Source organism: Protomyctophum parallelum, assembly GCF_964188405.1.
Source record: "Protomyctophum parallelum genome assembly, chromosome: 7".
Lineage (NCBI taxonomy): Eukaryota > Metazoa > Chordata > Actinopteri > Myctophiformes > Myctophidae > Protomyctophum > Protomyctophum parallelum.
In genome coordinates, this window is record NC_139705.1 from 17,224,627 (window position 1) to 17,250,644 (window position 26,018).

At 45.5% G+C, this 26,018-nt stretch overlaps 1 protein-coding gene and 1 pseudogene across 2 annotated transcripts in view; both read right to left on the reverse strand.

Moving 5' to 3' along the window:
- On the reverse strand, positions 1-14,312 carry LOC310861774 (RNA-binding protein 39-like; annotated as a pseudogene). Its single transcript, XR_014571050.1, has 16 exons — positions 14,127-14,312; positions 10,509-10,565; positions 10,202-10,272; positions 8,355-8,404; positions 7,222-7,437; positions 6,482-6,529; positions 5,010-5,127; positions 4,320-4,472; positions 3,659-3,796; positions 3,373-3,438; positions 2,925-3,129; positions 1,606-1,695; positions 1,325-1,415; positions 1,056-1,161; positions 851-929; positions 1-271 (listed from the first exon to the last, which is right to left on the reverse strand). The product of XR_014571050.1 is annotated as an RNA-binding protein 39-like (transcript).
- Positions 14,253-26,018, reverse strand: part of LOC310861953 (ammonium transporter Rh type B-like) — a gene marked incomplete at both ends in the record, with an annotated part of 17,441 nt that continues 5,675 nt past the window's right edge. Inside the window, 2 exons of the mRNA XM_083769690.1 lie at positions 14,253-14,339; positions 19,380-19,803. Coding sequence (XP_083625816.1) covers positions 14,253-14,339; positions 19,380-19,803 — 511 coding nt within the window. The remainder of the gene's footprint in view (positions 14,340-19,379; positions 19,804-26,018) is intronic.

Consider the following 26,018-nt stretch of genomic DNA (forward strand, 5'->3'; position numbering starts at 1 on the left):
CAAAAAAACTGAAATTGAAATACAATTTAGAACCTGCCTAAAGTCTCTGTAGCACAACAGGAGCAACTGATAATTACTTCACAGCCACTGTTCAAAGATTTCAATGTATGAAAACAAATGTATGTACATTCATCTACTAGATCCGGTATACCTGGCACCACAGGTACGACCTATCGGCGTGACGGCATTAAAAGCTGCTTTGCCGTTACCGAGTCAGGGAAAAGGTTGTGGTACGTCGGGAGGGGAACGTATGCAGCAGTAATCATTTTCCCTAAGAGAAGAGAGGGAAGAAGAATGAAAAGGGGCCCACATTGCATCTTCCAACAACATACAGTATAATACTTATACACCTCTTGAACTAATTATGCCGATATCGATACCAGCCGATACTGGTATCGATATCGGCTGCAGATACAACCAAAGTGCTTGTATGTGCTTATCACTTGATGAGAGTTCATTTACACACCATTATTTTGGTAAAGAATAACTTGAATAAACAAACGACAACGTTTCAATCTTGATAGACCTTCGTCAGGTCAGTATACTGACCAGTATTTCGATTCAGTATTCAGCAAGTTATGGGCAACAGAATAAGTATCGGCTTTTATTACTTTGTAAACCAATACTTAGTTGACCAAGGTCAGCTCGGTACTCCCCCCCCCCCCCCCCCCCCCCCCCCCCCCCCCCACCCACCCACCCACTAAAACAAATATTTTGACCTCAACCCACCACAACACACACACAGGAAGAGAATTAGCACAGATTAATAACACATGGTGGATTAACGCCACTGGCTGCACAGCCATCCTGGCCACTAGTTTTTATTTGTAATCAAATCAAGAATACATACCTGCAAACCAGCGGCCATGAAGTGCATTTACAGCGGCCATTGCGGTTGGTATTGAGGGACATTTCACATATACATTCCCCTGTACGAGAAAGAAAAGGGCAAGAAATTAGCATGGTCTTCTTCTGAGTGGTAACGCGAGTGAATTTTGCTAACCCAACATGCCCCAAGAACCATGTAAGAGTTATTTGCCCTCCCCTCCACTCACTTGGGCAGAGTTCCTGTCCACATAAATGTGAACGATTCCACCGTGTTTGTTGCATTCCTCAGTGACATCATCTTTGATGTCAGTATCCCAGCCAGGTAGATTCTCTCTGGAAAACACAAATGTTTATTAATATGTGGCTTCAAACCTAGCGTCCCTATTGTGGGACACTAGGTCCGGCTGGGGACGGACGGACAATACGTTTTATCAGTCAAAACACTGGTAATCTGTGATCTACGCTTTATGGCTTTCCACTGTTGGGCAGTACTTACGACTGTGGGTTGAACATGTTGGACAGCTGCAGACAGTGCGTGGCCAGAGGCTGTGCTGGCAGGTTCATGGCTTGGACAGGGGTTGGAGCAGCTGGAGAGTTAGTCATCAGTTACATTGTTATACCCCACCAGAACGTGCTCTATAATAAATAATCTCCCACCAGAACGTGCTCTATAATAAATAATCTGTCACTTGAGAACATTACAAGGAGCTACTGAATAAACATTACAAGGAGCTACTGAATAAACATAAAACAAATTGATGTAGTCTAGTATCTAACCTTGAGCTTGAGCTGGCATGGATCCAAATGGCATGGAGCCACTCATCTGGAGGGCCTGTTGGGCCGCTGCGGGGATCTTCAATCCAGTTCCTACACAGACAGAGAGAGAGAGAGACCACATTTATTTTTTATTCTAACCAAATTCACAACTACATGATGTTGACAAAGCCAAGCTGCTAGGGTTGGGTATAAGTTTTCAAACTGGAAGCAAGTAGTTGAAATAGAAACAATTTAATGTGTGCACTTCAGTTCTCAGGAATAAATCAGACTAGTAAGCCGTAGCAACCACTTCCAGTCCGTCTGACAGACCAGCACGCACCTTTGTAAGCTAGCCTGTGAGCATCATAATATAAAACTGGTGGTGATAGTTTGGTCTGCCGAGCAGAGAATGCCAAAAACAAAGTTAGTGTTCTACATTTTCGGTATATTTCACTAAAGGAAAAGATTGAAGCAAAGTGCAAAATTAAAAGACTAAAGTATTAAAAACATGCATGACAAAACATCCACAAGTGCAAAGTTTTGGTCAGAGAATTATCACTTCACTGAGTCCCACCTCAGCCCGTTCTTGGCCAATACCACGTTAGCAACGGTTACCAAGTAAGGATCCTGGTCAAGCTTTCAATGCGGGTCAAAAATGGTTAAGCGGTGTCAATAAATATATTTGCTGTAGCATGTGTGGACCTCAGAAAGAAGGTTTGTTTTGAGCAAACTAGTCCATTCCATGAATTATTTTGCTCCGTTGTGCAGTTTAATAGTAAATATTAGAAATAAAAATGGACTAGTTTGCTCATAACAAGGTAAGAAAACAAACTCTTTCTGAGGTCCACACATTCCACAGCAAATATATTTATTGACACCACTTAACCATTTTTGACCCGCATTGAGAGCTTGACCAGAATCCTTAGTAACTGTCGCCAACGTGGTATTGGCCAAAAATGGGCTGAGGTGGGACTCAGTGAAGGGCTAGTTGCCCACCCAGACAACGAAACAGCACCACCTGCTGCCATGGCTGGAGATCACACCGTATGTCAAGCTCAGTAAAGTTATCAACAAGCTGTAGATATTTTTGGTAAAGACATTTGGTGTTGGAAGGAAAAAGGAAGGAAAAGTACAAAGAAAAATCTGAAAAAAGTAGACTTTACTTTAGCGTTTTAATATAATATATAATAAATTGTGCATCGTTGACATTTTGCAGCAGTTCATAATTTTTGCTCCCGATCCGATTCAGATCATTTGAAAATGACGTGATCGGCCCCCGATTTCCGATCACAGGATCGGATCAACCCTAGCAAAAACTGTAAAGTGTGCACATGGCTCACCCTCTGCCAGGCGGGCCATGAGCTGCAGTCGTCCCGTGGTGCCCAGGTCGATGCCAGTCCTCTCCAGCTCGTCGTTGTCTAGGAAGGAGCTGGCGGTGGAGGCGTCCGTACGCTCCGTCACATTGCCCACCTTCATGGGCCGTCCGGCCAGCTCAAAGCCGTTCAGCTGCTCCAGGGCCTTCTTCGCACACTCCGCGTCTGCAAACTGTCAACACCAGACAAAAAGAATATAATGTCCACGTCCGTCCCACCACAAACAAGTAAAGGATCCTACGTGTAGCAGACAAATGTCATCTCGTAAAATATAGGCGGAAACCTTGTATGTCCAAGAACATAATGTGTTGTGCACCAGTGGATCCACAAGGTTTCTGCCTGACAACAATGATATTCAAGGTCTATGATGTTCCGTGTAATTGCAATTCTGTAACATAAGTGTAGACATGCATACCGATATGAAGCCATATCCTTTAGATCGTCCAGTTTCACTGTCCATCATCAGCTGGATTCCTTCAATCTATGGATGAAAAATGTAAAGAATGTCATAACATTATAACATGGAACAATGAGAGTAGCAACTCTTGCTTTAAAAAAAGCCAACCCCAGAATAAGGATGCTGGGGGTTCAAGTGGTTAAACAAGTGTCATTGTAGGTTTTAAGCATAATTTCATTGAGATAACATTGCGTGCAATCATTGATCCAGTAATTTTCTTCATCTCATCCCCGCACACACCCACCTTTCCGAAAGGTTCAAAGATCCCTCTGAGCATGTCCTCTGTGATGTTGAAGTGCAGCGAGCCCACGTAGAGCCTCATGGGCCCCGCGCTGCCCTTCTGCAGGTTGTTGGCCAGGGCTGCAGCTCGGTTCTTCTCTGCCTGAGACAGAGAGAGAGAGGGGGAGGGGGAGAGAGAGAGAGAGAGAGGGGGAGGGAGGAAGCAACACAGGGCTAAATAAACTGAAAGGACTGGAAATGTTTGTGTTTGTCTAAGTCCTAAATGTGCGATTTTGTAAAACAGTATGAAAAGGAAACTATAGCGTTAAAACAAATTCCTAAAGGATGAAAATAGCCGATCTACAAACTCACGAGTCACGTGCGTTGAACTTGTGAGCTGGTAGGTCTGCTATTTTCAGCAAATGTTCCCCCCAGAATAGGAATGGTAACGATTCAAGTGTCTAACATCTAACATCCTAAACGGCTATAAAACCTGTTTTTAAATTCCTGTCTGCATTTCCTAATTTTAAAACAAAGATTATAATGTAATGTTATTTTTCACATCCATAAAAAGCTAATCCAGTTTCTACCTAGGCTATAAAGAGGTGGTGTGTGCATGTAGCTAGTTGTACAGTGTGTGTGTGTAGGTGTAAAGGTGTAACGTCCAACCATATACATACATGTACCTGAGAGGCCTGGACGATGATGGGGACTCCCAGCAGCCTCTGTCCAGTCAGACCGATGGCCAGCGGCACCGACGTGGCCTCCAGGAACTCGATGTACGCGATGCCCTTCGACCTCCGAGAGTTCCTGTCCGAGATCATCCTCACGTCTCTCACCTGCAGAGGAACAAGAGCAGCGAAGGTGAATTAAGACCTTTCAGAGTACATAGACAGTGATTAAAACAGATTCCACAAATGCCTTCTAAACCAGTAGTTCTTTCAAGCTTTTCTTCAAAAATAGCAGATGTACAAACTCGCAGAGCAGCACGAAGTGACTCGCTGTGAGCTTGTATATCTGCTATTTTTTTTAAATAGCCACCGCTAAAATCTAAAACGTACACAGCACAGATGCTTTTAATGGGTCAAAAGCATAGCCTGCAACTATGGAGGTCCCTGCTACATCTCTCGAGTCTCTCAGCTAACAGGTCCTGAAAAACTATAAATAAATTGAATAATTCATTGTAGTACAACTTAAAAAAATAAAACTGCTGACAAACACGCTTGCCAGTCGCATTTTAATGTTTATATCTGCCATTTTCCGTTCTCTATTTTACTAAAAGCGATCATTTTTTACTAATCGAATAAATGTACTGGTTTGAATAACTGTTGCAACTTGCATGGCTAGAGCTAGAAGAGCTGCAAACAACAACGTACCTTTCCCACTGCAGAGAAGAAATCCTCCAGGTCTCGTGGTCTGATTCTTGCAGCGAGCTGCATGCAGAAGACTGTGCGGGCATCTCTCTCCTCCGGTGTTAAATTGTCAATTGGTTGTCTGAAAGAAACAAACGACCGAATTACTACCAGGGTCCACGAGGCCTCTCTTTTAACAAAGACAGGCGACCCACAAGATTGCGCGACATGTTGCGCGCTTGTACATGGGCTATTTTCGCCTAACATTCACAGATAGAATAGGGACGTTAGGGGGTTCAAGCATAGAGGTATAGACGAATCCAGGAACAGGTATCATGGTCTTACGTATTTCCTGTAGGCGGACTCAACGTAGCTGCGGGGTTTAAACCCTCACCTCTTCTACTATAGTGAACAGCAGAGTGACTGATGTTAGTCTGCCTCAAACGTTACTCTTTTACCTGCTTTTTACTAACACTAACATTACAAACATGCCCAGAACATCGGGATGAACCTGTGTAGTTTATGGCTGCTCAAACAGTAGTGGCAACATAAAAATAAAAAAAACGGAATGTCAAAATATCCACCGCGGTGGCTCAGAGCAGAGCCATAGAGTAATGGTTGAGATGAAGCAGTGAAAGGTCCTGAAAGATACATAACGTCAGTTTTACCCAATCTTTCTGTTTTATGAACACAAGGCTGCTGTATTTTATACCTCATACTAAGCATTTAAAGTATGAGGTATATAAAGTACAGCAGCCTTGTGTAAAACAGAAAGATTGGGTGTTGGTTAAGACTGACGTTATGTATCTTTCACTGCTTTGTCTCAATATGGCTCTGGTCTCAGCCACCGCGGTGGATATTTTGACATTCCGTTTATTTTTATGTTGATACTACTGTTGGAGCAGCCATAAACTACACAGGTTCATCCCGATGTTCTGGGCATCTTTGTAGTGTTAGTGTTAGTAAAAAGCAGGTAAAAGAGTAACGTTTGAGGCAGACTTAACATCAGTCACTATAGTAGAAGAGGTGCGCCTGGTGAGGGTTTAAACCCCGCAGCTACGTCGAGTCTGCCTACAGGAAATACGTAAGCTGCGACCATGAGACCCGTTCCTGGATTCGTCTATATATAAACTAGAGAGCGGACTGCTCTGCCCCCAGCTATTAATTTCAATGAAAGTTGCTCAGTGGCGTTTGAAGCACCCGAAAGAACGCCCTACTTGCTCAATTGCTTGATTAGGGCAACTAAAATGCGGAAGTGCTAACCTCCCTGAACGCGCCTGAATCGATTCATGAACGAGTGCTCCATGTTAAACCCCAGCTGCACGCTCTTTTGCGTATGCATGGACTTCACCCGCCTGCAGTTCTAGCTTTGGCCACACCGGGGGCTTAGGTTCAAGTGATTAACACACAGCTTAACGCATGCTATGTCAAACTGAATATTCATGGCCATTGTTCAGTACAGCTCCAAAAATGCCAATGAAATGCATGCATCTCACCTTATTGGACTCTTGTCTTTTCTGAAGGGGCTTCTGGAACGTTTGCGGCTGGAAGAAGATTAGTTTCATGTTAATACTAGAGATACTAAAGCATGAACATTCACACACATGATATATTACCGTTTCCCCAACACAGAATAGACCAACCTTAACACATTCTGGCAGAACCCCGTTATCTCCAGATTTCTTTTTTGTAAATTAATTGATTCCCATCAAACAAGTGCTACGCAAAAGTAGCAAAAATAACTACAAGCTCACAGCTGTCTGCAAGCTTGAAGATGGGCTGTTTTTGTTTTTTAAATGTTTAAAGTAAAAGTGGTTAAATGTGTCGGCTGTTTTTATAAGCTTTGACCCAATAAAAAGTATTAAAAAGAACTTGCCTAAATAATAACTACATTGGATCCACTGGAACACAAGTTCACATTTCCATTTCTTAACAGTTTTGGACGTATAAGATTTTCGGCGACAGTGGTGGTAGTCAACAGTACAAAGCGATAATTATGCCTTCTACACCTTCTATCCCTCTATACTTAGCAAACTGGACCCGAGTTGACTGTACTTTCTGACAAAAATATGCCCGATCTCCGATCTACAAGCTCACAAAGCATTGCGAACTTGTAGATCTGCCTATGTTCCCCCAGAACGTGGCTCCTGGGGTTTGAGTAGTTAAAAGGGTCAAATAATAATGACTACATGATGTGATGGGCCATCATCGTGTGTAAAGGCCAACATGAACATACAAGGGGCTCCTGCGTGCTTTGTAGCGCCCGGGACGCTCCTTGCTACGGGAGCGGCTACGGTGGGCTTCTTTGCTGTGGCCTTCCTTGCTGTGGCGCTCTTTGCTGCGGCTCCGCTTTTTGTGCGGACTCTTGCTTCTCCTGCGGCTCTTCTTCCTGTCCCTGCTGCGGCTTCTTCTCTTGGTCGGGCCAGGACTCCTACTCCGACTCTTCTTTTTCCTGGAACAAGCATTCCATTATTAACCCATTTTGGCCTGACCTCGAAATTTATCAAAACAATTCAAAAATAGCAGACCTACAAGCTCGTAGCGCCACTCGGTGGCGCGCTATGAGATTGTAGATCTTCTATTTTTCAATAGCTAAATTATAACATAATGTTTAAAACACCAAACGGGGTTCCCGCCCAAAATGGGTTAAGACGGTCAGTTTTACCAGAAGGAAAATTGGCTTTGTTTATATTCAGTGCACAATGCCGGTTACATTTTCTTCAAGCCACTCAATCCAGGAAAGCATCCGTGTCATTTTAGATATAAGGTTTTCAGAAAACAGTATTTAAAAGAAGGCATTTGTAGAATCGACCTCAGGTCAAAATTAGTTAGAATTGTTAATTTTGTCTGGAGACGAAGTCACGACACAACATAAATTAGACAACATACAAGCGTATCTGCTTGCACAACTGTGATATAATGGTATTCAACTCTTTTTTTTTTTTAAACAATGTTTTAAATTTACAACTTGTTTAGAAAATGTGATGACACATTGTTCTACACAGTGACACACACACGCAACAAAAACATACAGAGAAAGAAAAACATTCACACAAACAATAAATATCGTTAAGCAGTGGTTCTCGAAGTGCTGTCCGGGGCCCCCAAGGTGTCCTCCGGGGAGGTTCCAGGGGCCCCCCAGCAAAGGTAGAAACATAGAATCACAACCAATTTAGCCATTTGTGGCGGCTATTCAAACATAGAAGATCCACAATCTCACAGCGCGAGAAGAGCATATGCCATTTTTTGTAAATATATATATATATTTTAACATAACACTTCTCTTCTGGGGGTCCCTGGAACAAAACCTTTTAAAGATGGGGGTCCCGGTCCAAATACATATATCAAAAATACCAAATGTGAACTCACTTCTTGCTGCGCTCTTCATGTCCGTTGGCATGAGAGGACTTGATGTCATCCTAACAAGGTTGATAGAAGCACATCGTGAGGACGAAGTGGATACATTTCAAGTGGTGATGGTAAAGGGGGTTGGGGGAGGAGGGCGGGACAAGAGAAAATGCACAATACATTACAATTAATACTCAATTCACACAAAACTGTCCCCCCCCCACCTAGGTTCCCTTCCTACCCCAGTCTCTACATTAAACTACAGTGTTGAGTAACTCAATGCTACCAAACAAAGTCATGATTTTTTTTATGGGAAGAAGAGCAATCCAACATTAGCACCACTTTTCAGTTAAGCTTTAATCATTATTTTGGCCACCTTCCTTCCTCCCCCTTTCCCCCCACTTCTAAAAATGTCGTACCAATACCACTATCTGTGCCTATAAGCTGTGCCCCGTGAGGCCACACATTGGGGGCGCACGGCCACTAAAAGAGATCCTGTGTGTGGTTGACGTTCAATCCAGTGATCTTCACCCATTTTCGTTCTTGGACTGTAAGGGCTTCGATGCCACCTCTGTCACACATCTCGCCCTGAAGCAAACAGGGATTCACACTGCTTAGTAAGGTCGACTCCCAAAATTTGTAAAAAGAAATAAAATAAAAAAAGTGAAAAGAAAAATCCAGTCTAGTTCAGCCACATTTTTTTTTAACTACGGTAATTTTCTGCCATCTGTTGTCAAAGTGAATTGATGTTTATCAATGTAGGCATTTCATTCAAACAGGAAAGTGATGTGCTTACTGAAAAGAATCTTAACTTTACAAATGAGATGGAAGCTGAATAGTTGCATTTACCAACAACCAGGTAAGAAATGTCTCTTGGTGTTCATGTTGCATGCAAAGTCAAGATGCGGATTTAACAAGTCTGACAGCAATTATAGTTGACCAAGGCAAAGAGGCAGTATTCATATTTCATATCCAAAAGCATTTAATCTCCATTCACCGTTATGTGGCTTAGATTTCTGACATTGCTCTCTTGTCAGCATAACAAAGAAGCTACAATTGCTGTCAGTACACTTTTGGCACATATATAAGATAATAAATAATTCCATATCGCTTCATGTTTAATTACATGGTGGTAGTTTTTTAAAACTACTGCAATATGACACATATGACATTTAGTGTAGTTTAAAGTCTTGTACGACAAGAGGAATGGTATGTCATTCAAATGTTTTTGATAAGACAAAAGAGAGCAATGTGATGCAGGCTACATACAATAACATTCACTGACCAGGCTGACAGAGCCATGTAATAACGGACTAACAAGGACGCAGGGCTGGGCCATATGCCTTTCAAATTAATACCACCATTATGTCACATTAATGACATATATACATAATTATGGAGGAAAAAAGGTTAACACGGTAGCAGATCTACAAGCTCACAACACGCCGCGATTCAACATGTTGTGAGCTTGTAGATTGGCTTAGTTTCACTAATTTGGTTATGCCACCATTGTACAATACAGGGTTAAGTGGTTCAAATCAAACTAATGGATCGATTCGTTGGTATATACAAGAAAATAAGTTGTCAACAAAACAAAGATAAATATATTGATATATTTCTGGTTAATTGCCCAGCCCTAACAGTGCGCCTTTAAAATGCACATTGTGCTATACACATTTATACATGTGAATACTGCCTCCTTTGCAAGAGAGGTACAATGCGCTCATCAATCATCCATTGGCATTCACCTTGTTGCAACTTAAATAGGTGATTGTAATGTTTAAAAAAAAAACTTGAGCCTCTTTTCTTTTTTAAGCCCTAACAGGGGAACCACAGTACATCAACACATTGCGCAATAACTACCTTACTTTTTTTCACAGTTCACACTGGAATCAAAGGTGAATTCATGGTAGTAGAGGTGAGATATCATTAGGCAAGTCTATAAAAAGAGATAGATGGGGTTTTATTCATAATTCTGTATATATATATTGCGTTTAGAAAGAGTCAACACACTTACTAACACCACATCATTGAATGCACTATTGTTCGGTAAAGGAAAACTATCATAGCAAGCAGTAGTAGTAGTACAAAGGTCTGAACTTTGTGTTCTGTCTATTGTGTCTAACAGGTTAACACAGTGAAGCAAGGCCTGGCCGGTGTCACCTGGCAACCCACCTTGTGGTATGGAGCCTCCAGCATGGCTTCGATGTCTAAATCCTCATTCATTTTGTCCTGTAAAGAAAATAAACAAAACAAAGATAACATTTAATACTTTAACCAATTGTCTTGAACCCTGAAGGGGCGGCAGTGGCTCAGGGGTAGAGTTGCGGGAAAAAACATTTTTTTTTATATTTTAAAAGGAAAATACTTTCACACTTATACCATTGTGCCGGTGATCACCCTCCCATGTGCCAATGTTGGCACCCGTACCTATAGTTGCCTACCCCTAGTTTGACTTGGTAGTAAACTGGACCCAAGTGGCTCTGTAGTCTGTACAGCAGTGGTTCTCAGCCCTTTAGGGGGGGGGGGGGGGTTACCAAATTATTTAGGGTGGTTCCCAGACAATTAGCCTAATGTGTTCTCACTCAACAGTAAACAAACAGCATAACACCTCATCTACACCGGCAAGGAACGAGCGTTCAGAGTCTGACGGCGATATCTTGCGAAAAACTGTCCTGAACCAATCGATCAAATCGAAGGTTGTGTTTACATTTGCGCTGTGGCACAGCTACAATACCTCACCAGTCTCGCGTTGATCCTGCCTCGGCCACATATCGCTCCGATCAGCATTTGATCGGAGTGCATCGTCTCTGCCCGAGAGAGACCAGGGGCCCGTTCCACGAAACTTGGATTAGAGATTAAGCCGGGCTTTAACACATATCCTGGATCAGTGATTAACCGGTTTCATGAAAGCTGGTTGATCTTGCCAGATTAATTTAAACAGTTAACCTGGATATGTTGAGGCTTGATTCGGTTTCATGAAAGTGAAGCTACATTAGTTACCATGGAAACTAATGCTTTGGACTTAGCCTGCTCCGGACCAGGCCAACAGCCAGGTTTAACCTAATACTGATGTCTTTACTGTTCATTAAGCAGTCAAACTGATAACAAACCAATGATGTTTTCCAGATTTATTCAATTATTATGGGTTTATGTTGCCTTATTTGTATCGGTCTGCATTAAAGGACTAATTTAAGCACTATATAAAATCAAATAACCAAAATATATAGGCTGCACAACATCATGACAGCTTGTGAGCTTGTAGATCAGCTGCTTTTGGTGAATGTTCCCCATGAATAGGTTTGCTGTCGTGCAAGTGCACGGTTAAGAAGAATTATTATATTATATTATATTATTATTATTTTTTTTTGTAAAAGTGAAAACCACTAAATATTACCATTACTCATTGTTTTACAACATATTACCATTGTAATGTTTCACCCACTACTAGTCCTACATACTTAGACCTAGAAACCCCATTCAAACCTATTTAGGTTCATCCTACGGTGGACATGTGTGCCTGAAATGGAATCTTTGAAATGTTTCATAGTTTTAGAAATCTAGTGCTTTCAAATTTGAGACATTTATTGGCAGATAGTGGCACTTCAAAAAATCACTTTCACCTAGAAACTCCATTCACACTTTGTAAAATTCAGCTTACTGTGGAGACACATGCTGGAACTTTTTACTTTGAAATGTTTTGTAGTTTCTGAGTTATTTAACTTAAACGCCCAATGCATTCTCAATGGCAATAGCACAAACTTTAGCATGCTACATGAACCCATGACCCTCACCCTGTCTGGACAACAACCCCCTTCCCCAAAGGTAGCTCCCGCAGAGGAGGGAGTTATGGCCAAATATCACAATGCGACAATATCATTATGCTTACAATATTAAGAATTCTGTTTTAAGTTAATAGTAGTGGTAAAATGTAAACTATATTTTCGGGGTAGTTAATCATTCAGTCTATCCACTATTGAGAGTATGTTCTCTCTTAATTACAGCAACAGTATTTATTTTAGAAGCTTAAGTCCTTGTATCAGTAAGTCTTGAATAGATTAGTAAAGATAATGAGATATACAGAAGGGGGCTGTAATGCAACTATTAAGGATGCAAACTGCCTTAATACCCCATGAAGAAGAAGGATCAGTAAATCTGTGATCCACATAATGGGTCTAGAGACAAAAAGCCAGACTGTCTAACAAGCCAGGCTTGCTGATCCCGGCTCGCCAAATCCGCCAATTCTGAGCCTCGCTTGGCTTTAGTGGAACGGAATAAACCAGGCTGTAAAGATCAGGATTTAAAAAGCCTGGCTTTGGCCTAAATCCTGGATTAGTTAATCCAAGTTTCGTGAAACAGGCCCCAGATGGGAAGCAGGAGGAACTCACTGCTGCCACAATGAAAAACATGTATTCTAATGAGATTGCATCGCTGGCAGTGTAGATGAGGTGTGACTGTAGGCTATACATGGTATCTGGCTTGCACATTTCTAAAGTTACAATTTAAGGACTTTTAAGACCCGTTTAACACCTCTGAAAGGAATTTTTCAATGTTGTGTCAAAAGTAATCAACAAACAACGGTCAAATTGTCAAATAGTATCTAAGAACGAGGTAAAATTCCTGAAAACGGCTATCTACAAGCTCACGCGAGGCATGGTGAGCTGTTTTCAGATTTGTTATCTGTGGAACTGGGTCAAACTAAATGTAATGCCTCAAATCCTAAATTCCAAAGGCTTGTCAGGGTGTGGGGGGTCCCCAGTTCGAATACGATTATTTTCAGGGTTCCCCACCAGTTATAGGTTATTGGGGGAGGGGGTGGGGTCCCAGTTCAAATTATCTCTGGTCCATAGCTCTAATGCGTTGCATTTCAACACATTAGAGCTATGGACCAGAGCTAAGTTCAAATATGGTTATTGGGGGGGGGGGGCAGCCTGAAAAGGTTGAGAATCACTGTTCTACACAGCTCTCTTCACCAAAAATAAGTGATCTTGAAGCTCACACCTTCCCCTGTCTCGTGTAAATCTTTCATTTTTAGCCAAGTCAAGGCATGTTTTAATCATGGCCGACTGTTCCTTCCTCCTATCCCCGGAGGGCACCTATAGAATATAAACAGCATGTCACCAACTTAATTTAACTCACTCACAGCCAGGGGCACAAAAAAAACGTTACACGTGAACCCTGTGAGTTAAACTGAGATATATATTTCACGGTAATGGTTAATGTCTGGCTCTCCATTCAACACAACATTGAATCCGACCACAGGGTCCCTGCGTGGGGCCTGTTTCCCCTCGAGAGACCTCGGTGCTTAAATTTACGCGTCTGTCTCCACAATCAGTGTTTATTTATTATAGTTAACGTTATTATTATTATTATAACAATAATCAGGACATCTTAAAGCCATCTGACTTTGAATAAGATCTTAACCTGCTCTACAAGATGCAAAATGTCACCCGCTTTTACCAAACAACAAAACAAACAAACATTACACGGAAGGAGACGCACTCATAAACACTAAAACATTAGCAAGCTGTCGACGTTTTAAACACGTTATTAATTGGAGAGTTACTTTATTAAGATAATCGTTTATTTCTACCGCAACTGAACAGAGAGAGGATTAATAAAACCAGCTATAATTACGTTGAGACGTCGTGGTGATTGATACAGCCAACATTAGCACCACCAGCTAGCATTTTAAAATAGCACCGATGCTAGCTTTAGCTACAAATGCTCAGGATAGTTAGCTTAGCCAACAACAGCAGTTGTAAGGTAAACTAAACACTACTCAGTGCTCACCTTTAATGTGAAAACGAATAGAGTCAAAAAAGGAATTGGGATAGTATTCTCGTCTCGCTGTCCTCCCGTCGACGCGTCGTGTATTGTATTTCCACTGTTTCTTCTCTCTCTCACATGCTAATGTTGCTAGTTGCTAGCCATCCATCCATCCGTGATGAGCTGAGCTCGAGCGTGCTGCTGCTCTGTTTCTGGCCAAGCTTCGAAATGGCGCTCCTTCACGCGAGAGAAGTTAGAGAACACGAGACCTTGATTTATTTTTTGAAGACCTGGTTTAGCTGGAATGAACGGCTATTTATCGCCATCTAGCGGCGACTAGAATCGAATGTCTGTCAAATAAAGTTGAATTCCTTTTACCTTTATCACAAATAAAAATAAAATAATAATAATAAAATATTCTATCCTGAAAATAATTATATCCTGGTATGATAATGCTAACACACACACACACACACACACACACACACACACACACACACACACACACACACACACACACACACACACACACTGATTGATTGATTGAAATATTTATTAATATTAATATAATTATATATATTATTATATTATTATATATTATATTATATTAATATAGAATTACAGTACATTTCAAGCACAAACTCAATACAAAGACTGTTAACTGTGAGTGGACGTGTTTACAAGAGGGTCCACCTTGTTCAATTCATCAAAACATTTAGAGACGTACAAATAGACACTTCTATATAGTCAAAGAACAGAACAGGAATTCATCATAAAGGAGGTAAAAAGGGAAAAGAAACAATAGTGAGCAGAAAAAGGGGTGGGCGGGATTCAGATTTTACGGGGGGCCGTTTCGAATTGCAGCCGTCCGTAGGTGCCCTTTGAGAGCGGTTTTGAAAGAGTCAAGGGATTCGCATGTCTTAATGACTGTTGGTAGGGAGTTCCACATTTTGGTGGCATAGGAGCGAAAATAATTTAGTCTCTTGTTTGTGCCGAATCTGGGTTGTACATGGTTTGTTGCACTCCCTCTGGTGTTGTGGGTGTGGAGTCGTGGACTTCGTTAACATTAAGGAAGTATCTAGACAGGTACATGGGTATCTTGGTGGTGTATCGAATCTTGTGGACCAGACCCATTGCAAGATGCTGTACTCTGTCGTCGACAGAGTACAGCATCTTGCATAGTTTTAAGGGCCTTTGAGGTGCTGTGGTACCAGGAGGTGCATGCATAGTCAAAGAAACCTTGTACGAGGGCTCCTGTTAAGGTCTTCAAGGTGTTTTTGTTGACCAGTGAGGAGATCCTGTACACACACACACACACACACACACACACACACATATATATATATGAGAGAGAGAGAGAGAGAGAGTGTCTGGTAATCAGAAATTCACTGATTTGCCTCCCAGCGAAGTGTCACCCCCTAACCCCTACCTGCGCTCATAGTAGACATCTGAGTAGTCATCAGCTGGGTGAAGCTGAAACTGAATTTCCCCCTACAAATAAAAAATCAAATACAAAAACAGCCTGCCCCAAAACCAAGTTTCAGCTCCAGCCCTAGACCTGGGCCCATGTCTAGGGCCATGGGTTTCAGGCCCACAGCTCGATTACGCCTCCCCATGCCCCTTTTTCATTCATCCCCCACTACTACCAATAGACCCCCATGCAGAACTGCCATGTGCCTGTCTGCGGAAACATAGAAATACTCTGTTACAGGTAAAAGTCAGAAATTCAAAAGTATTGGTATCAAAATATACCTCCTCAAGGTTCAAGGTTGTACTTTATTGTTAAATCTTGTGTACAGGTATATAAGAGTAAAACCTATTTTGGTTTGGCTTCCTTCAGACAATGCAGCAGCACAGATAATAACAGTAGAATAATGATTTAAAAATATTAAAGAAAGGAAGAGAGTGCAAAATAGAGCAAGGAGGGAATAAAATATATTCAAGAGCATCATCAAATGTATGTAGTCTATACATGTGCATTGTGCATATAATCTTGGTATATTAAGATTAAGATATAGCAGCATTTCTCCTTTTCCCACTGGCTTGATTTGATTTGATTTGAGCACAGTATAGAGCAATACATTAAAGCATGAAAATAAAAAGGGAAAGTGCCAGGAGGAGGCAAGAAGCCCTGTGGGCTTATACGAGGCCTCTACCTATATAAAATACAATAAAGACATTATAACAAGATATCAACAAGATTGCAGTATATAAAAAATATATAAAAAAAAGTCTACAACATGATTCAAATATACTTGATAATCTAAGACATGGGACAACCTTCAGTTTGTTCTTAAACAAGTTCAGAGAAGAAAGTTGTAAACCAGTAGAATATTGGTCCCAAAGTGTAGTACCTCTGTATCTAATAGAAAACTGACCATGACTAGTACGATAAAGAGGGGGATGGAGGTGAGTAGCCTGTCTAGTTTTGTATTTGTGGACTTGAGAATTAGTTTGAAAGTAATTACTAAAAGGCCCTGGGATGGAGTTGGGTGTATGTTTAAGCTTGTAAGTGTTAATCTGGAAAACAGTAAGTAAATTGAGCATTTTGAAGTGGAGCAGAGTGATCGAGTCGTTTTGATAAAGTAGCAGTTCTAACAACCAGCCTAGGTAAACTGTGTGAATAGACATAAGTGCTGGCCAGATCAGACCATATTGCAATAAATGTGGGTAAATCAAGCTAAAATATAAAGTAAGCAAACAGTTTTGATTGACCAGACCACTAATTTGTCTGATGACACCAAGTGATCTAGAAACTTTGTTGGCAATCTAGATTGATGTGTTCTTTCCAGCCGAGTTTCTCATCCACTAAAACTCATAAGAATTTTATAGAGGAGACTTGAGATATCTCAGTATCATTAATAGTGATTTTACAAGTATCTGTACAATATTTTTAGTTTTTTCCACCAAAGAGAATGAAATGAGACTTTTTTGTATTTAAGGATAACTTAGCGTCGTCCTGCCTGAAACTATACCATTTATGGAAACATATTGTTCTCGAACAAATACATAACTCTGAAGCCATTTTAGAATGTGACCTTGGAAATAGTAACCTACTTCATTTTCTTTAACAATATATCATAATTGACTGTATCAAAGGCATTCTATAATTCCAGAAATGTACCCAAGGCAAACCCATTCTTCTATCTCTGGCTTTATGATCAACAAGTTGCAGTAAAGCCATGTAAGAGGAACGTTGCTTTCTGAAGACGTACTGGTGTTCATAAAGGATTTTCAGATTTTCTAGATGTGATGAGATATGTTTATATACTAGTTTCTCTAAGACCTTTGAAAAACAGGGCAACATTGATATTGGGGCAATAGTTTGTAAAGCTTTGTAAAGATTTCGTCATGACCTGCAGCTTATACTTTTAGGTCAGCCATTAATTCCAACACCTCAGGAACACTAGGTGGCGTGAAATGCCCAATAGCAGAAAAGCAACCAGACATGTAAAGTGGGCTTTGCTCAGTCTCCTTAATTTGATTTCACAGTGAGGCACCTACATTGGCAAAAAAAAAAATATATTTTTTAAATAATTTATATTTTTTGTCCCACGATTTTGTAACCCATTTTTCACCCCTGTGTCAATCATCTTGTGATATGATCCTGGGCTCTACACACCCTCCGCCAACCTAGGGAGAGCAACGGACTTAACTCATGCTTCCTTCATGCTTGAGTGTCCAAGTTGCTCCTTTACACCTGACAGGGGGGAGTTTTCCTGGTTGGACATAGCGCGTGGAAGGAGCACGTTATTCCAACCAGTTCCTTTCCCCTCCATCAGGCATCCCAGCTGGCCAGGGGGAGGCAGTTTAGAGACCAGGATTACTGCATGTTTTTGTGAGGGTACCTACTCTAGGGGACACGGGGAGAACATGCAAACTCCACACAGAAAGGCCCTTTTGCCAACCCCGCCTTCGGGTATGGGCACTGATGACACGGAGGAGGAAACACGCCACCAGCACCCACAGTGCCCCGAGCGGGAATCGAACCCAGGACCTTCCAGCTGTGAGGCGACAGCACTACCAACTGTGCCACCGTGCCCCCGTGCAAAAAATATATATTAAAACCACATGAAATGTCATACGGATCGTTTAGAACTTTACTGTCACTCAAAATGTGAAGGGAGTGCAGGGGTTGATTTTTTTCTATTGAGAAGTTGATTGATGATGTTCCAGGTTGAACGGATATTATTAGCAGATTCTTGGAATTTTAGTGTGAAATAGGTTTTTTAGCTGTGCGTAGTAGATTCACTGTGTTTTAGCAAGGGGTCAAACATCTTAATAAGCGGACAAAGGTCATAGTGCAATTACTGCATGTATATCCTACTGTCTTTAGAAAAGTATAATAAACAGACAGATGAGTGACAGCCATCTTACAGATGATGATAATATGTTAGTCTTTGATCAGCATAGGGTCTCCCCATCTCCCCAGCTTCTTGTTAAACTGAAAATACATTTAAAATTAGAAAAATACAGTTTCAGGTGGGTTGCCAAATTTCAGCCACTCAGAAAAGAGTATGCCCATTTATCAGCTTCAATTTGCTAGTGGTCCATTTCTTTGTGTCGTCACATCCAATTTCACTTGTTTATCCTGTGTAGGCCTATACTGTGTGAGTTCTCTTTCCTGATTGGATAGAATTGGCGTCCCGATCCAAAAATGTATTTTGCTGCTTGCCCATCGGGCCTGACTCTTTAGTCGACTGGTAATGTACGCACCTTGTTGATACGAGGTCCCATGTTCGCCTCCCGGCCGAGGCTACACTTGTACCGACAGTGACTCTAAAGCTGCGTTCAGACTTGGATGGTTAGAGCGGCGCGATTAGTATTACATACAAAGTCAATGCAAAAACGTTAGTTACGCGAACGGGAGCCGTCGGGCGAACTGAGGCAAATATACATATTAAAGTCTGAACGCACCGTTATAATATGAAGCTGCAGTAGACGACTACTTCTGACTCTTGGTCAGTGACTGTAAATGTGTAGACCAGATTCTTGAGACTAGTCTCTTGTACATAATACAGTGTGATCACAATGTTATCAATAAAATATATAAGCTACTCAAAAAAGTTGTTAAGTACCTGACTTGGGGCTTAATTAAGGTATTATCTTATCCTAGTTAACTAAAGTATTATGATCAAATCGAAGGTAAAATACATCATTCATGTTAACATACATACAGTATCACTCAGCGGCATAAGGCAGCAGCAGTGACGATGCACATCACATCAGTTTTGTTATAGCAGAATCCTCCGTCGTGACTGTGCTTTTGAAATTAACCGGCGAATAGTAGTCGGGCGGGACGTCGAAAAACAGCTCGTCATCGAAGCACAGCTCGTCGGGCGGCGACGCCAGGTAGGGCAGCTTGAGCACCAGGCCCGTCAGGACGCCTCCCAGCGCAGACGCGGCTATGGTCGAAGCCACGGCCGCCAGCTGGTAGAGAGCCTGCTCCTGGGCGGTCCTCCCCAAGCCCGCCCGCAGACCGGGGATCAGCTTCTGCAGTTCCAGCAGCTTGGGGTCACCCGCCACGGGCGCTCTGTGACTGAAGATCTCGTACATGCTGGGGCCGTAAACCTCCTCCGAGGCCGTCAGGATGGCGCAGATCCCCGCGGCGCACGATATTAGTCCTGTGAGGCCGTGCAGGTTGTGTATGCCGCACTGGTCTTGGATCCTGGCGCGCCGGGCCAAGAACGGGCTCAGGTACCTGTGTTAAGGATGGGAATTTTCGATTAATGGAGTTGGAACAACTGATGTTCAGGAGGCGGAGAAACACACCTTGACCATACCCTCACGCCATCCTCCGCCCTCCATGTCAATCTACCTGAGCCTTCTTATACCCGCCTCAGACAACCCAGCATCCTCTATGCTTTTCGTATGCTCGTACACACCACACGCACGTACACATACAAGCAACAGAAAAAAAAAACAGCAACACGAAAACCAGCGGCTCACCTAGTAGGACTTCACAAGCAGCTCCGCTTGCTCAACGTTCCGTTTGTCCGCTCCACCAACAAGGCGGGCTTGTTTAAACTCTTCTGCGACAGCACCGACAACAACAAAACCGCAACTCCCTCAACTTCCTCAAACACGGCGCCCACCGATGATGTCACGAGGCGCGCTCCCAGCGCGGCCACCACCGATTACGTCACCCGCCGGTCCAAGCGGTCCCGCGTCATCCCAACCTCTCTCCCCCCCCCCCACCTCCAGTGTTGGCACAATTCCAACCAGCTCAACCACCCCCCTCCCTCCTGCCATCACAATCCCTCCAATCAGCCAGACCCCCCCAAACCCCCCCACCTCAGTGCCTGCCCCCCACACTCTCACGTCCCTCCTTTCCCTCTTGACCTCCTCCCTCTCGTCCTCCTCCACCGCGCAGCCCGCACCCCCCCCCACTCAAACTCCCCCCATCCATCGCCACTCTCGTGGCTGCTTTGATCCAGGCCTTCCCACAGGCTCTCCCAGCCTACCCGCCCTCCCAGGCTCCCCCTCCCCCCCTCATGGCTTCTCCTGCCAAGGTTCCCCCCGCCCCCCTCATGGCTTCTCCTGCCGAGGTTCCCCCCGCCCACCTCATGGCTTCTCCTGCCGAGGTTCCCCCCCACTCACCTCATGGCTTCTCCTGCCGAGGCTCCACCCACCGTCCCCCTGGCTTCTCCTGCCTTCCCACAGGCTCACCCCGCCTACCCTCACCTCCCGGCTACCTACCACCCTACGCTGGTTCTCCCCAGCGTCCTTTCCGACCCCTCCTACCCTCTCCCCCCCCGTCCTCCCAATTTCTCTCTCTCCACAGCAACCCCAGCAGTCGTCCCGCCCAATGCCCCAGCAAGAAACCCCCAGAACATCGGCGCCGCCCTCCGGAACCAGATTCTCTTAGGTAATGACATTGACCTGGCCACCCTCCTCCGTCCCTCCACCACCAACTCAGAGTCCTGCCTAATTGAGTGCGGAGACCTCTCCATCCAACTCCGCAACCCCACCCCTTCACGCTCCGCCATCCTCACCGTCGCCGAGTTCGGCCTGGCATTTTCACTCTACAGAGATGTCATCTGCTCCACCTACCCAGCCCGGCGCCAGGAGCTGGACGACTACCACACCACCATCCTAGACCTAGCCGTGAGGTTCGGCGGCTCACTCTTCCTAGAGTACCACCGCCAGTTCTCTGCCACCGCCGCAGCAAGGCTCCACCAGCTCAACACCGCCACATACTGGGGTCAACTAGACCTGGAACTCTACTGCCGGATATTCGCAGGAAGGCTCGCCATCGCCTGCAACCTGTGCGGCAACCCCACCCACCCCGCCAGCCAGTGCGTCCACGCCGCCACCCGCACCCCCGCCACCAGCCAGTACCCTGCCGCCAGTCAGCACGTCCACGCCGCTGCCAAACCCACCACCAAACCCACCACCAAACCAGCTTCCAGTCTTCCCCCCCTCCTCGCCATCGGCGCCCCGCCCCCGCAACGACCCCCCCAATACCCAGCTTCCAAACAATCAACTGACGTACGTGGCCGCCCAGTCCTCTACTGCGGCACCGAGGCCATTTGCAACAATTTCAACGGCATAGGGTGCTCCGCTTCCGTCTGCAGGATGCTCCACGTATGCACCCACTGCGGGGGCGCCCATGCCCGCCCCTCCTGCCCCCAACACCCCACCAATCCCTCCAGACCCAGCTGACTACTCCGGCACCTCTCCACCCCCATCAACATCCCCGCCCTGGCCGCCGCACTTTCACGCCACCCAGACCCCGCAACCGCCTGCTTCCTCCTCGGAGGCCTGAATTACGGCTTCTCCCCCGGCCTCATCACCCTCCCCACCAACAGCCACATCTGCCAAAACCTCCAGTCCGCCATCACCGACCCCGACTCCGTCACCACCCTGCTCACAAAAGAAGTCAAAAACTGTTTCATGATCGGCCCATTTTCCACCCCACCATTCCCCATCTACCGCATCAGCCCCCTCGGCATCGCCACCCGGAAATACTCCGGAAAAAAGAGGATCATCCTCGACCTCTCCTCCCCCCATGGCACCTCCACCCCCAGCATCAACAGCCTCATCCCCAGCCCCCCATTCTCCATGCAATACGCCACCATAGATGGCGCCATAAACCTCATCCGACTCGCCGGCCAAGGCGCCCAGCTGGCCAAAGCCGACGTCACCGCAGCTTTTAAAGTCCTCCCCCTCCACCCCGACAGCTGGCATCTTTTTGGGGTCTTCTGGCAGGACGCCTACTACTTCGCCGTCCGCCTCACCTTCGGCTGCAGGAGCAGCCCAAAGCTGTTTGACACCCTCGCCGAAGCCCTCTGCTGGATCCTCCTCAATAACTGCAAGCTCCCCTACGTCACCCACCTGCTAGACGACTTCCTCGTCGTCACTCCCCCTCACGCACCCCCCGCTTCCGGCCTCACCACACTCACCTCCCTTTTCAACGACCTCGGCGTCCCCCTCGCCCTAGAGAAGACCGAGGGCCCTTCCACCTCCCTCGAATTCCTAGGCATCACTCTGGACACTGTCTCACTCCAAGCCTCCCTGCCCCCCGACAAGCTCAACCGCATCACCCTCCTCCTCTCCAACTACATGGACCTCCCCCAGTGCAGCAAGCAACAGCTCCTTTCCCTACTCGGCCATCTGAACTACGCCATGCGCATCATCCCCCAAGGCCGCTCCTTCATCTCCAACCTCCTCCACCTCTCCACCTCAGTCCCTTCCCTTCACCACCAAGTCACGCTCGACTCCCCCTGCCAAATGGAGCTGCGCCTCTGGCACCTCCTCCTCTCCAACTGGAACGGCATCACCTTCTTTTATAATGACTTCGTCTCCTCCCCCGAAGACCTCCAACTATACACAGATACCTCAGTAGGCTTCGGCGGCTACTACGCCGGAAGGTGGTTCTCCTCCCCCTGGCCCGGCGATCCTCTACCCTCTACGAACTTTACCCTATAGTTGTCGCCGCAGCCCTGTGGGGCACAGAGTGGACCAGCAAGAGTGTCCTCATCCACACCGACAACCAGGCCGTCGTACAAATCATAAATAAAGGCCGCTGCTCCTCTCTCCCCGTCATGTCCCTCCTGCGCCGCCTAACCTGGCTCTCCGTCACCCACCAGTTTCTCCTCCGCGCTGCCCATGTCCCCGGCCACCACAACGCCATCGCTGACTCCCTTTCCCGCTTTCTCTTTCAGAAATTCAAGACCTTGGCACCACACTCCGATCCCAGTCCCTCCATTTTCCGACATCACCTTCCCCTAGAGCATCCTCTCCACCACCTCATCCTCCAGTCCCAGCAATCCGTCCTGCTGAGCATAGCAGACTCCACCCTCTCATCCTACCGGACAGCTTGGATCAACTTCCAGTCCTTCCATCTCCGCCACAACCTATACCCTTCCCTTCCCTCGATCTCCTCTCCCTCTCCGCCTACATCAGCCACAGCGCCTCTGCCCTCTCCACCCGTTCCTCCACAATCCGAGTCTACCTCTGCGGGATCAGTTTCTTCACCAAACTCCTAACCGGTTCACCCCATCCCTTCACTCAGCACCCCCAAATCCTTCTCCAACTCAAAGGCCTACAGCGCGGCGAACCACGACTCCCCCCTCGGCGCCTCCCCCTCACCATAGAAATCCTGGCCTCCTGCATCCAAACCATCAGATCCGGCTACGCCAACCAAACCCTCAACTACACCCTCGAATCCATGTTCCTCCTCGCCTTCTACGGCTTCCTCCGCTGCTCGGAGTTCACAGCCGCCAACCGGAACTTCGACACCGCAATCCACCCCTGCCTCTCCGACATAACTTCCCACGACCACGACACACTGGTCTACACCCTGAAACGAAGCAAGACCTCCCAGCATCGCCCAATCCCCATCTACTTCTTCCGCCTCAACTCTCCCACCAGTCCTTTCGAATCCCTGGCCAACCACGTCCGCCTCAGACAATCCCAGCACGCTCTCCCCCCGGACCCCCTCTTCACCGACGAACACGGAACCGTCGCTACCCGTGGCTGGTTCCTCCTCCACCTCCGCCAAATCCTCACCATCTCAGGCTACCCCGCGGCCACTCCTTCCGCATCGGCGCCGCCTCCACAGCCGCCAGCCGAGGCCTCCAGGACCACACCGTCCGCCTGCTAGGTAGATGGTCTTCCCAGGCATACCTGACCTACATCCGCTCCTCCCTCCACGACATCAAGCAGACCCACATCTACCTGGCCTAGTAGTCGCCCCCGTAGTCCTTTTTGGGGATCACGCCTCCAAGCGTACCGCGGGCTGACCGCCACGCGATCATGCCCCACGTGTGCCGCGGGCTGACCGCCACACGACCCCTTCCCCAAAGACTTCAGGGTCGGCGAACACCCCGGAACCCACGCCCCGCTCTCCTCCTCATCATCACACTCCTCCTCATCACTTCATTCTCTCATTCAATAAAAACCTTTAAACCTTCCACAATGGTGTGTTTCTTCCAACTAGTGAAATGGAGTTGGAACAACTGATGTTCAGGAGGCGGAGAAACACACCTTGACCATACCCTCACGCCATCCTCCGCCCTCCACGTCAATCTACCTGAGCCTTCTTATACCCACCTCAGACAACCCAGCATCCTCTATGCTTTTCGTATCCCGCCACCATCCCCATCACCACCTCAAGACCAGCAGCATCTCCACTGCTCCATCTCCTCCATCTCTCCTCACCTCCTCCCTCCCTTACAGTTCCCACGGGGGGATCACGCCTCCAAGCGTACCGCGGGCTGACCGCCACGCGATCACGCCCCACGTGTGCCGCGGGCTGACCGCCACACGACCCCTTCCCCAAATACTTCAGGGTCGGCGAACCCCCCGGAACCCACGCCCCGCTCTCCTCCTCATCGTCACACTCCTCCTCATCACTTCATTCTCTCATTCAATAAAAACCTTTAAACCTTCCACAATGGTGTGTTTCTTCCAACTAGTGAAATTCATTCATTGATAATTGATAAACCTTATCGGTCGATAGTTGAAAAGCGGCATTTAAAAAATATATATATATATATCTGAGAATCTTAATTTCCCTCAATGTCTAATCCACATTTTGCTGATATACAGAAAGAATATATAAAGGCATATTATATTCCTTAATCTAATTTGTATTTGACCATTTGCGATACAGGGCCAGGCAATGGCATCTTTGTATGAGGAATATAATGTAATGAAATGTGGCTTGTCTGTCACATCACAGGTAAAAGCAGAGATGTTTCTCCTGCTACCAAGGTGGGGTGGGACCTTAGAGTATATATGAATAGAGATGGCAACCGAGTTCTCCTTCCATCCACTTGCATTAAGTTGCTCAAAAGCGCATGAGGCGATTTCACTCCTCCTTCCGGGTAGGAACAGAGTGCATTCTGGGATGGATTCCAATAGTGTTGGGCCCAAACACATGAACGCGCTAAGGGTGGGACCTTTTTTTTAACCGGCCCACATGTAGTCCGGGAACCAATGGGTGATTTTTGGCTGAACGTGGTTTCGTCTGATTCTTGTAGCAGAGGGTGCCCGGTGATATCTCTTGGGTATTTTTCGTTATTTGCCCCTTAATGCCCGAATCCACCCAAAATAGAGTTTTATGGTATTTCACTCAAAATACTCAACTTTCTTTCAAATTTCTACAGTGTTTGTGGAGATGCACAATGTATAAAATGTGTGATGCATGATTTATTAATGCATATTATTAACCCCTTCATCCCTGAAAACCCCAACATGCCATAAAATATATCTTTTGAGAATGAGATTGTATGCACAATAATCAAGTCAAATGTATCAAATCTGCATCTTGCACCAAACATCCACCGAACATTTCCCCAAAAATAGCATTATGAGATTTCATTACTTTCTCCAAGATGTATTCATACATGTGGTCATCACACCAGTTGTCAATGTAGACACAATCTTGCAAGATTTCGAAAAGACCAT